Below are 13,263 nucleotides of genomic sequence, written 5' to 3'. Positions count from 1 at the left end.
GTTACGCCTCTGTTACTACCTCTGTCACTACCTCTGTTACGCCTCTGTTACTACCTCTGTTACGCCTCTGTTACTACCTCTGTCACTACCTCTGTTACGCCTCTGTTACTACCTCTGTTACGCCTCTGTTACTACCTCTGTCACTACCTCTGTTACGCCTCTGTTACTACCTCTGTTACACCTCTGTTACTACCTCTGTTACGCCTCTGTTACGCCTCTGTTAGTACCTCTGTTGCTATCTCTGTTACGCCTCTGTTACTACCTATGTTACGCCTCTGTTGCTACCCCTGTTACGCCTCTGTTAGTGCCTCCGATGCCGGCTCAGAGGTGGAATGACCTCGTCCCACCATTCCTACCTCACTACCTCTGTTACGCCTCTGTTGCTACCTCTGTTACTACCTCTGTTACGCCCCTGTTACTACCTCTGTTACTACCGCTGTTACGCCCCTGTTACTACCTCTGTTACTACCTCTGTTACGCCCCTGTTACTACCTCTGTTACGCCCCTGTTACTACCGCCGTTGCTACCTCTGTTACGCCTCTGTTACTACCTCTGTTACGCCTCTGTTACTACCTATGTTACGCATCTGTTAGTACCTCTGTGAGTACCTCTGTGACGCCTCTGTTACTACCTTTGTTATGCCCCTGTTACTACCTCTGTTACGCCCCTGTTACTACCTCTGTTGCTACCTCTGTTACGCCTCTGTTACTACCTATGTTACGCCTCTGTTAGAACCTCTGTGAGTACCTCTGTGACGCCTCTGTTACTACCTCTGTTATGCCTCTGTTACTACCTCCATGTGTTTTACATAGAAGTAAGTAACAGAGGCGTAATAATCCCACCTTGAACTGGCAGTGTAAAAAGCCCTTATGTGTCCCCCCTGTGATTGACTGGTGATCAGTCCAGGGCGTACCCCGCCTCTCGGCCGATGACAGCTGGGATAGGCTTCAGCCCCCCCGGGACCCTGAACAGGATAAGCCGTGTAGATAATGGATGAATGGATGGATATTCAAATTTTAATATTTGTGTTTTTATTAGATAAAATGTGTCAGGGACCAAGTACGTAAAAGCATTAAAGGAATAGTTTGACATTTTTTCTTTCAAAAAGTCCTTCAACTCAAAGGCTACAACGGCTACAACGTGTTGCACACCACAGCAGTGATGGAGGACGACATGTGCTCGTACCAATTCTGCACAGGGCAAACAGTTGGAACACATGATTAACGTTGTGAAACGGTTGTAGTTTAGGTACGTTTAGGCACCAAAGTCAAAGTAAGCATGTACCCCTCTAATCACAAATTGAACTGCCTTCATTTGATCTACTGAACTTTTACTCTTTTATACAAAATCATTAGACTCTCAGATGTCCAGACAGTGTGAGAGTACAGGTGCGACGGACATGTGATGAAGGTTTTTAACTGCAGGTGCAATAATACAAGAAGCATAAAGAAAGGATGCTGACTGTCTGTTGTGGGTTTAAAGGACAATGACAGAGATCATCATCAGCTCAGGTTACTTTCAGGTGAGCCAGACTGATACAAAGCATCAAAGAAACATTAATATAGGATTCCTTTGTTACTGCTGACAGCCACCTTATAGATCTCTGACCACATGGCCACACCATGAGAGCATCAGGTTTAACAGAAACTCATTTACTCAGCATGCACAGTGTTAGCTTTCTTTCTATAGAGCAAGGGTGGCCAACCCTGCTCCTGGAGCGCTACCTTCCTGCATGTTTTAGGTTTCTCCATACTCCATATTGATAATGAGCAAAACATTCGAATAAGGTTTGTTAGAGCACGGAGAAACCTAAAACATGCAGGAAGGTGCAGGGTTGGCCAGCCCGGCTATAGAGTGTCAAATGATGCACACCTGACCAAAGACTGTATAAGAGTGGGCTAACCTCTTGTTTTCATAAGTGAAGCCAGTGCTGAAGTGCTTTAAACCTGCATCTGTCTAATGGCCAGCAGGGGGCGACTCAACTGCTTGAAAAATAAGACTGATTGTAATCAGGTACCAGGGTTCTCACCCGTACCAAGCCCTTGCAGCACATCGCCCTCATTCACTGGCTCCCTGCATCACCTATAAAATCCTCCTCCTCACCTATGAGTCTCTCTATTCCCTCGCCCCCCCCACTATCTAAAGGGCCTCCTCCATCCCCACACCCAGTCCCGGAGTCTGTGGTCCTCAGATACAGGCCTGCTCTCCATCCCTCACTCTCGCCTCCGAACTGTTGGGAACCAAGCTTTCGGTATTGGTAAATGGACTGTACTTATATAGTCTTTGCGACCACTCAAAGCTGCTTTTTACACTACATATCACATTCACCCATTCACACACTGATGGCAGAGGCTGCTACGTAAAGTGCCCAACTGTCAATCAGATATCACATTCATACCCGTTGGCTATGCCACCGGGAGCAATTTGGGGTTCAGTGTCTTGCCCAAGGACACTTCGACATGTAGCCTGACGGAGCTGGGAATCGAACCTCCGACCTTCTGATTGAAGGACGACCGACTCTACCACTGAGCCACAGCCGCCCCACACCCTCTGGAACTCTCTGCCTGCAGAGGTCCGCAACGCTGCCTCCCTGGACATTTTCAAAAACACCTTCAAAACACATCTGTTCACTATAATTCACCACCTTTCCCTGTTTTCAGTGCTACCTCTTTCTGCCTATGTGTTTGCTTTTTTTGTTCTGTTGTCTGTTCATTATTTACTCTGTAAAGCGGCCTTGGGTCCCTTGAAAGTCTAAGTTATTATTGTTATTATTAAAATTACCAAAGTAAACATTATTAAAATGAGTTCAGGGTCTTATTGGCTAGTTTCAATACAGCCTAATGTTCATTTTCTTAATTATGTTCCCATTTAGAGTCACTAAGTGGATTATGCTTTAGGGCGTGGCTACCTTTGATAGACAAGATGCTGCCACAGTGCCCTGAAAAAGGCCTTACTTGGGGTTTGGTTGTTAAAATACACTCTAATGTTTAGGCTGAGTACATGTAGTTAAATGTTATTTTTCACTTGAGAAAATGTGCAACTTTGCTAAACAAGCTAAAACTACTGTTAGCAAAAAGCTCCTCTCCAGCTCCTCGCTATCAGAAAATAATAGTCAAGAAATCCAAAATGGTGACAAATGCCAAACTCAAGGGTTCAAAGCTGCAGGCCACACACCATCACACTGACTGCATCCACTCTGTTATATTAAGTCTATTGTCCAACCTGAACCCGAGCAGCCCTGCAGTCATTAGCAGCTCCAGTGGGCTCCGTGACACCATGTGACATGGCTTTGATCAGCACATACATGCCTGCATGTCTCTCTGCTAGTGTTCAACACACCAGTTACAAACAAACACACTCACTGATGGATGTTTATATATTAAGAGATCAGGATGTTAACATGTTAAGCCCAAGTTTAGCCCCAAAAACTGCAGTATTGATTCCTATGTGTCCACACCTTCTAAATAATCCACTTCACTCCAGCTCTCGATAATTCAATGATTCCTTAAACATCGCTAATACAAACTAAACAGCTGTTTTTTGTGTGTGTGGTGAAAATCAAGTGCAAACTGTCGGCAAAAGTTTGATCTAAAAGTTTAGCAGGTTTTCTGGTTCCTCTTATGTGGTTAACATGATGCACCGATGATGGGAAAAAGCTTTCGTCACCTTTGTTTAAAGCTTCACATCCGACAGAGAAAAACAAGACTTCTCAGAAATGCAGCATCATTCATTTCCTGACATTCATGAAGCAAAACATGAACTGTGGTACTAAAAGATTTGGTTCTCCAGAATGATATTTCTTTGCAATTTCAGAATCTGAAGTTAGCCTGGTTGAAAAGTTGATGGTACAGTCTGTGCCAGTTCAGCTGTGGTGGTGCATCATTATTAAAACAAGTTCATTTTTGTGAGGGGCACTCACACTCGCCACTCACTGAGTTTGGTGAGGTAATCAGCTCAGTGCAGGGTCAGGTGTGTGTGTGTGTGTCTGATTGCCCCTGATTAAAATAAGGTGTGACAAGCCTATACTTATTGTTGGGTTCCAGAGCTCTGAGCTGACTCATTATCTCACCATCAGAGGTCGTGAGAGGTTCTCTCAGGTGATTTCCCTTTCTCTGTGAATTGCTACCATTTCTCAAGTTGTTTGTTAGTGCTGGGCAGGCTGTGCTCAGGTTAGAGGTGTTTCGTTTCTTGTCAGCTGCTCGGCAGCCGTGGTTTAGTTTGTTTTTTGCTTGCCATCATGTTGGTTTTTCCTCTCTCCCATTTAGTCGCTTGCGATTTTGTGGTTATCCCTCAGGGATACTTTAAGACAGCCCTGATGTGTAATTGTGTCCCATCCTCCATCATCCTGACAATTTGAACTAAAATCTCCCATTTGAGTTTTTTCCCAGATGAAGCAAATTTTAAAGGAATTTCAGCAAACCATTGAGAGTTTCCAACCCTAGTTTGTATTTGCAGCTTTTAATAAAGACTCATTCTGTTTAAAAAGGCATTTTACTTGGTGAGCTTTAGAAGTACTGAGAGCATTTTTTTAACTTGTAATGTTGCTTGTATCTTTATGTTAAGCTATGCTAACCGCATGCTCCAGCATTGTACGATATGCACAAACATGAAAGTGGTATTTATCTTGAAGGTAAGTGCATTTTCCAAAATGTACAACTTATAAATTAAAGATACGGTTTTCTCTTTTTCAGCGCACATGAACAGAACAGCAGACAGTGAGGAGAAATTTTATTACAACTTTAACTTCCTTGTCTCTTTTCGCTATCTGTATTCGTATAGTTTTACTTTTGTCATGAGGTCTATTGTTTAGTTCTGTATTTAATATATTCTGTGTTTTTGTTTTGTTTAGTGATTTAATTCACTTGTTTCATCGTTTAGAGATGATCTCATGGAGTTCTGCTGTCAACGAGTTTGTTTTCAGTGTTTCCTGTTTTATTTTGTAGTTCCTGCCCATGTATGTCTTGTCTTGTTTTACTTTCCCACCTGTTGGATTATGTGCCCTGCCCTTATTGTTTTCACCTGGTCCCTTGATTGTCTCACCTGGGCCCGATTAGTCTCACCTTCCAGGTGTATTTAGCCTTTGTCTTCCCATGTCCCTGTGCTGGTTCATTGTTGTGTTTACCTGTGGAACTACAGTCTTTTCGTCGTGTAACCTTTGTGATACCTTCTTGAAGTTTCCTGTGTTTCCCCCTGTGAGTTTTGGTTAAGATTTATTTTATGTGCTTGTCTCTTGTTGTTGGATTTCTATTTGGACCCTTTCCTTTGCATTATTTCTTTTTCTCTGGATCCCTCACAGTAAGCCTTAGGTATCTGCCTTTTGCTTTTTTGTGTCTAAATAAAATCACCTTAGTCTGCACCTCGGTAATTTCAAACCCTGACAACTTTTCAATTAACATGCAACATAGAAAACAATGCAGAGGCAAATAAAGTACATTTCACAGTATTCTTAGCCTTTTCATCAAACAGTGAGTCTTGAATATCAAAAGATTTGTATTAATTTACTTAAAATCTTAAATCCCTAAAGGGTTAGATCAAACTGACTGACTTACTGTATATTATGGTCTGTAGTCTCAGTTTCCCAGGGACACGTCGTCCCTGCAGCTTTCTGTGCATCCTGAATGTCAGGAGGAAGGAGTGGGCTGAGACTGACGCCGTCCTCTCCTTTATAAATCAGGCTTTATGAGTTCACATAGTGTCGTTTGTGCGTTACGCCTGCCCCGACTCAAAACAATTCAAAGGACAGTTTGTTGGTCTGTCCCTCGTTTCCACAAAGCCGCTCATTCAGCCTCAGTCTGAGTGTAGGAAGTGCTGTTCTGTCTCGATCCAGTTCAATACAACAAAGCTTTACTGGTATGACAGAAAACACGCTGATAAAATGAATTCATAAGAACTAATATATAGAATAACAACTAATGTAGATGTATCAACAGTTATTGATTAAATACAGTATAATTGCACAGTAGAATAGGAAAGCTGCAGGTTTAAGTAGCATTTTACCGTACTTGTGCTCTTTGATGGCACATTCAGTGAATGGCTACAAGCTCCAATAAAACAGTCTGATTTCTAATGATGATGGAGAGTGCAGGTCAAATTCTCACATAGGTGATCAATTTGTTCACTTCATTTTCAAACTATTAAACCATCCAATGGCCCCTTGTGCCCGATGGATGGGGCTATTGTCGTCCTGGTAGAGCCCACTCCACCAAGGACAGAAACTGATACAATAATCCTGCTACAAAATGAGAATCAACTGGGCCCGCTGAGCATTTCTAACAGCCCACAGAGGATAACTGGGTAACTGTGTGGAAGCATCTGCTTTAGTTATGTTTCTCTGCAGGTTTATTCAAGTTGGCCCTTAATTTGTGAGCTGCCAGTAACTATATCTGAGGCGCTGAGCAGGTTACAGATTGAGGTTTTGTCAGGGATTTGTTGTTGAAAAAAGCTGCCTGCTTTTCATGACAACAACAAACATCAAAAAATAGCGATGAGACTGCTGGGAGGGAAAGCAAAGCAACAAGCTGAAAAGATGCTCGATGATGAAGCTCATCAGAGTGATACATCCAGCCTTTAAAAATGTTCTGAGTAACCTGAACACAAAGCATAAAAGCATGTAGTAATCACTGGCTTAGCTTGGGGGAGGACTGAATTTAAAGGTGTTTTTTCGGGGTGTTTATTGTTCACACTGAAAAAGTGAAAACTGCATAATTCTGTGTTGGTCAAGAATTACATTTTTACAGCTGCAGGTTTCTACGTAGAACTTTGCTTTCGCTGAAATCGACTAATCGCCATTTGCTGTCATTCACCTCAGGCTGCCAACTTAACATTCCGATACCTCCTGAGAGCACCTGGGTTGCCGCACTTGCTCTTGTGTATTGTCCTCCCACTCAGGTTCCAGCTCAACACATGGACACATGGCTCGCTCGCTGGCTACTGGACTGCACTACCAGGAGCTGCTAACTCAGTCCTGCAGCTACTAGACTGAAGCCGACTCACAGGCACCTGGAACTGAGCAACATTACTCTTAAACCAGAATCAGCTCAGACTGTCCATCAGCAGGAGCAGAGCAGGAGTGAGAGCAGCGACAGCAATCCTTCTCTACTTTTCTTTCGTTTCTATAAGCAGTTTTATAATTAGACTCGGGAAGCTGAACATTTGTTTCTTAGCAGGGAAAATTTCAAGTGAAGTGATAATGTAGATCTGTATAAAAAAAATTTTTGATCATATTTATCTTCAAACTGATGACATGCTTGGACATGAGACCCTGTCTTGAAGCGGCAGTGGTAATGAGATAAAACTCAGTAATTTTGAGCTAATAATTAATCACCTGACTCTGGGGCTACGCGTTCACTCCAAATACTGTCAGCCAATCGTGGCTAAGGTCTAACCTTTGAATGGTAACACGGCTTGTTCGTTTCAGGAGGAAGGAGAGGCTCTGAAAGAAATCAAAATATGTATACAATTTTAAAAACGCAACAACATGATTCCAAAACACATTAGAATAATGGAAAATTGATTATGTAGCTAAAATATGTCCCCTTTAAAAATCCTGGTTGCAGCCCCTCAAACAGCCAGCAGATGTCACTCTTGCTTCACTTTCAGGTGTCCATCCATCACAGGCTCATTTGCCTGAGCTGACAAGTGTTCAGCAAGTGACATGCAGCCGACACATGCAGCTTTTACTTTAAATTCTACTCTTCAGTAGCATTTTTACCAACAGAGAATTTTGTAAATCTCTCATACAGGAATCCTTAAACTCATTTTGTGTGCATACATCATAGAGGACAGAATCTGGTTATGGTTTATGGCATATAAAATACACAGCTGTGGTATGAATTAGCCTATTCTATAGTTCATGTGTCAGTCTGGGAACACCCCTCTGTCTCCGCCTCCCTCTCCTCATCCCTCTGCCCTCCACCAGCCCTGAGCTGCAGACCTCCTCAGGGAACCTCTGAGGGACACTTCAGAGGCCGTGCAGATGTGGATTCACCTTCTGATGACTCCTGAGCTTTTGAGCAACCACTGCATGAAGCCGCAGATCTGGTATGTTGATCAAGATTTAGGATCTAGATTTTAATCTGATGAAATCGTGGAAATGAGGATGAGCCGAGTTCTGCAGCTTTCCGTTTTGCTGCTGGGCCTCTGTCAGGCCCACAGTGCCCCCTCCACCTCCACATCTCAGGAGGCAGGTGCGGTCCCCATAGCCCAGCTGAAGATGCTCTCTCTGGGTCTGACTCACTTGCTGCAAGGGGTGAAGGACAACGCCAAGTGGCTGGAGGAGCAGGGGCAGCAGGTGGAAGCAGAGCTGGACGGGGCCACAGAGGGTCTGGAGAGCCTTCAAAAGCAGCACTTGCAGGCAGGACGGACTCGCAGGCAGGTGAGGAAGAGCCACGTTTTACAGAGCAGCTCAGACTTAAGTGTCATTCTTACCCACAGGCCCAAATGCCAAATTGGCCAAATCTAAAGAGTTTATAAGCCCGTAATAAAGAATACAAGCGATGGATTTTCCAAATAGTTGCTTGTTATTTTTATGTTGATCCACTAGCTGACTTCGACCCACTTCTTTTCGAATTCAGGCCGATTTTCACACGATTTCGTCATAGACGACAAATTTCCAGTGTCTGGCCTGATTATGAATGTCAGGAACGTTGAATGGACGAACAGCGACACCCCAACCAGAAGTCTAGCATGTCCGAATTTTTGTATTTTGTATTTTTTCAGTTCCTCTACTATCCCTTCACACATTGGCAATATAAAATGATTAATGCATGTAAAATCTTACACAATGCACCTTTTAAGTTGGTAATTTTTTCTCCAATAGGTTTTTCCAAGTTTTTTCTTTAAACCAAGAAGTTCAAAGTGACAAGAAGAAAATCTTTCACATGACAATGTGACAAACAACATGCTGTATTCTGTAACCTCTTTATAAAGTCGTCATTTAAAGTTAGATATTCATATAACCTTTTGATTTATGAATGTTTATCTTAAACTAAAAACCTTTACCTAAACCTTTTAGTTCATTTTGCTTGATTAACAATTATTATGTTTTTGAATTGTTTAAATCATTCATCTTGTTATCTTTACTTTTATTCTTTACATTCACATATGAATCTCTATATTTTCTTGGGTGCATTATTCTCTGGTTGGTTGTACTGTGTTTAATGTATTTAATATTTGGCAGAAGTCATCCACCCAAACTCATCAGCTCGTTCTCTGAGGTCGTACACACTTCACCTGCTGTCTGTTCCACAGATGTGATTGTGCTTTTGAGGCCGTAGCACCAAACGTCTGATCGCCCTGCCTGTATCTTTACACTCTACTGACTCCAGTTAAAGTTCCAGTTACTGAAACCAGTTAAAACATATTAAAACATATCTGTTTGTGCAGGGATTTGGGTTCATATGTTTCCCCTGGTCTGTTTTGTGTATTTCATTGTGCTGCTTATTGTACCTTGTTATTGCATTGTCTGTGTTGTATTTGCATGTCTGTGACAGCACTGAGCTGATATAAAAGGTGCAGCATGGCGGAAGTTTGATTGCTTGATTTTTGAGATTGATAGGATTTTGTGGCTGATCGATCACATGTCATTGTTTTTAATTCGACGTCTGCTTGTTTAAAGAAGTCTTTCTAATATGCATTTCTAAATAATGAGCCCACTGAACACAGTGATGATCCTCAGTGTCTCATGTTGCACCGTTTCCTTGTTTCACTAAATGCTGATCTGGGTAAGGACACAATCAAACAAAACTTACAAAGGGAGCACAAAGAGGGCACAAAATAATTGGAATAAGGGAAATAAAAGGCAAAAATGAATGAGTAAAAGGATGTGTATCTGATTGTATATTTGGAACAAGAAATCCGGGCCATTTTATTAAAGCTGATCAAATAAATTTTAATAATAATAAATATTATTGCTATGACTAATGTGATATGATGTTGTGTTGTTCAGGTGAGGAAGGACCTGCAGATACTGAGAGCCAGGGGGGACCGGCTGTGGAGGACGGTCAAAGATCTGCAGAAGGGTCTGGAGGATCTGGAGACGGAGCAGGGAGCCACGCAGCAGCGCATGAACGGGATCCTGCAGAGAGTGGAGAGCCTGTCCGAGCCGAGGTCGGGGGGTCAAACCGGGCTAGACATCGCCTCTGTGAAGGTGAGAAAAAAGCCACTTATAGGTAGGTATGATAAGTAGGAGGCAATCTATGGTTGAAGCCTGTTTGCTGCAGCAGCAGGATTTCTCAGGGGCCTAACCATGAAAATAACAAGGAACAATTGTCCATGTGCTTTTTAAAACAAGACTATTAACACAACTTGTTAAATATATTATCTATCTTATATATGTTTTTGATTATTATTATTTTACAGTATGAGTTGTGTTGTGTTGTGTTGTAGGTTATCATGGATAAACAGGCCCAGCGGCTCGCCAGTCTGACTTCTGTGGTTTCAGTCCAGGACAGAATGATTGACAGACGCCAGCAGCACATTGAACACCTGGAGAAACAGGTACGTTACACTGATTTGTCACAGTTACAGAACCACTGGGGTCAGCCCTACACATGGTTCTGTATACTGACTGAGTGAGTTAGTGACGGTACTTTCAGAGCCAAATACGACGACAACAACGGCCCGGGAAACACTTCAGAATAAAAGCATTGTGCACAAACGAGGGGAGTCAGAATTCCAGATCGGGCTTTTACTTTGAAAAAGCATACCGGAAGTGTTGATCTACTTTACTCTCCATGCCTGTGACTTTTACAATAGGAAGCGATGTTAATATTGCTGTCAGAGATCAATAGGGCTCATCACAATTCAATTCCACTGTGTATTTTGAACGAGAACCGCTCGCGGTAAAAATAGGCGAGCCTCCTATTCTCTACATTTTTGTGAGTCGCGCGAGATACGAGTCTTGTGAAGACTCTCAACTGTTTTCATGCATTTAAAATGAAATTGAACACGTCCCACAGTCGTCACGCACACGCCACGCTTCCAGTGTTGCCCACAAAAGCACATTGACCTGAAGCGGTCAGCCATATTCTTGGTTTTTGACCTAGTCTTGTTGAAAGAAAGGTCAGAGCTTGAGAGCAGAGGGGTTGGCAATTGTTAAATTATCATACTTACACAGGATTATATTCTATATCCAAAGCTTGTTCATTAACAGTCCATAAGCTAGTTAAAGAGCTAACGAGCCTGGTATGTCGAGCGTAGTTTCTGGCACTGCTTTGGCTTCATTTTCCAGCACTGGAGGTTGCTGCTTGGTACGATCTCCCAGAAGAAGTGCATAAGGCTTCATGGCAGAAAGCCCTGAAGGCCAACTTTTCCCATCACTGGTCGCAGCTCAAAATTCTCACTAAAGACATGATGACAAAGGATAAATATAAAGAAGATGATGGGGAAGCTAGGAAGAGGAAAAGAGTGATTGATAACGTAAAGGGCCGGAGAAGTAAAGAGTCCGGACTGGCTGTAGCTGCAGTATCTGTTTTTAAGTAAGCTAATCAAGTGGGGCTAGTGAGTCATGTCATAATGACATATATGAAATTTAATTTATCACACATAATTTACCTGAAACAATGGAATACAATGTATTTGAGATAAGATGACTCATAGATTAAGAAGTCTTGTAGGGGGCTGCACGGTGCAGGTGTTAGCGCTGTCGCCTCACAGCTAGAGGGTTTTGAATCATGCCTGTCCATGTGGAGTCTGCATGTTCCCCCAGTGCCTGTGTGGGTTCTTCCTCCCACAGTCCAAAGACATGCTCGTAAGGTTAATCGGTGACTCTAACTTGGTTGTCTGTCTCTATATGTGTCAGCCCTGTGATTGACTGGCGATCAGTGCAGGGTGTACCCGCCTCTCGTCCAATGACAGCTGGGATAGGCTCTAGCCCCTCGCGACCATGAGCAGGATAAGCGGTGTAGATCGATGTAGGTCTTAGGTGTCTATGGTTGAACAAAGCTTTTCTTTCCCATCTGTCTGTGTTTGTTTCAGGTGTCTAAAAGGCTTCCAGCAGCACTGAGGGCAGATTCTGACTCTGACCGCGTCTGACGATCGCAGCTGCATCAACACGGCAGCTCTGAACCAGTCAGCTCTTAGCTCAGCCGTGAGAATGACTCTGTACGGCTGACGAAATGACCTGCCCTGAAACAGGAAGTGTCACAATCAACATTTCTAATCTCAATAAATACACACGTGTTAACTTCCAACTCTGACTCTAAATAACAATAGAAAGTGTGTTATAGGTTGTGTTGAAAACTGTTATCACGACACGTTTTGTCCTTAAACTGGTTCAGAAATAAAACGTTCCTGTTTCTGAGTCATGGTGTTGTGGCTCCGACTTCCAAACACGTGGTGACGATGGTGGTGAAACGCCACACACACCCAAATAAACAGCCGCACACTGAAGTCAGAAAAACCTTCACACAGAAGCCAGATAAGAATAAATTATAAAAGGGAAGAAATGTCACCTGTGTACACTGCTGGTTTCCACACAGTTCTGAAAGAATGTAGAGAACTGGTGAAATGCCGTCAGAGGTTTGGTCACAGTCTGGGTTAGTTCAGCCTTAAATGCACCCAGAACCTGTATGTAAATAGGAAGTTCAGGCTTTGAACCCCCTGTTGTGTATCTTGTGTTACACAACTGCACTTCCTTATTAAATGACCAAGGATTACAGACACGCTGCAGCTGAGAACTTAGCTCATAGCGTGTTACACACAGATGGTGTGTAACATGGAAACCTGTTTGACAATAGTTATTGTTACTTTGGTCGTTTCTTACCCTCTGAGCACATATCTTTATATATTAAATATCTTCTCATACTGGATGCACATTTTGTTCTTGCTTATGTTTTTTTTACTTTGACTTTACCCCAGGGGATAAATAGTGTTTCTGATTATGCGCCTGTTACCGGAGAAAAACGATGCAGATCATTTTCATATTGAACGTGCCACCGATCAACTGCTGAAGTGATTTCACTTAAAGCACTTTATTTTGAAAACTACAAAATGAAAATAAGGAGATTTTTTGTTTTTTCCATCAGCCAGCAGTGGTTGGTCTGCCAGAGAGGGTAGGCGGAGCTAAGCGGCTGCTTTTCCGGTCTCTGCGAGTGTTGCGAGTAAACAGTAATCTACTCTGGCTGAACAAACAAAGAAAAGATGGATGACTACAGATACAACTTCCAAAATAAGTGAAAATCCCAAAAAAAAGAAACAAACTCAACGCTCAGATGAAGGCAAAAGGAAAGCGACCGTCAGCGAGGCAGAGTTACAACTCAGCTC

The 13,263-nt window shown here is 42.7% G+C and overlaps 1 protein-coding gene across 1 annotated transcript; it reads left to right on the top strand.

Moving 5' to 3' along the window:
• The first annotated feature begins 8,092 nt into the window (after positions 1 to 8,092).
• On the top strand, positions 8,093 to 12,190 carry LOC138605033 (angiopoietin-related protein 3-like). Its single transcript, XM_069677101.1, has 4 exons — positions 8,093 to 8,374; positions 9,947 to 10,147; positions 10,387 to 10,497; positions 11,977 to 12,190. Exons 1-4 carry the CDS (start codon positions 8,093 to 8,095, stop codon positions 12,031 to 12,033), a joined length of 651 nt encoding a protein of 216 aa, XP_069533202.1. The 3' UTR covers positions 12,034 to 12,190.
• The last annotated feature ends 1,073 nt before the right edge of the window (positions 12,191 to 13,263 follow it).

The sequence above is a fragment of the Semicossyphus pulcher genome, unplaced genomic scaffold, assembly GCF_022749685.1.
Source record: "Semicossyphus pulcher isolate SPU_LCO1_2020_fin unplaced genomic scaffold, fSemPul1.0.p SCAF_28, whole genome shotgun sequence".
Lineage (NCBI taxonomy): Eukaryota > Metazoa > Chordata > Actinopteri > Labriformes > Labridae > Semicossyphus > Semicossyphus pulcher.
This window is presented reverse-complemented; position numbering and strand designations above follow the sequence as displayed.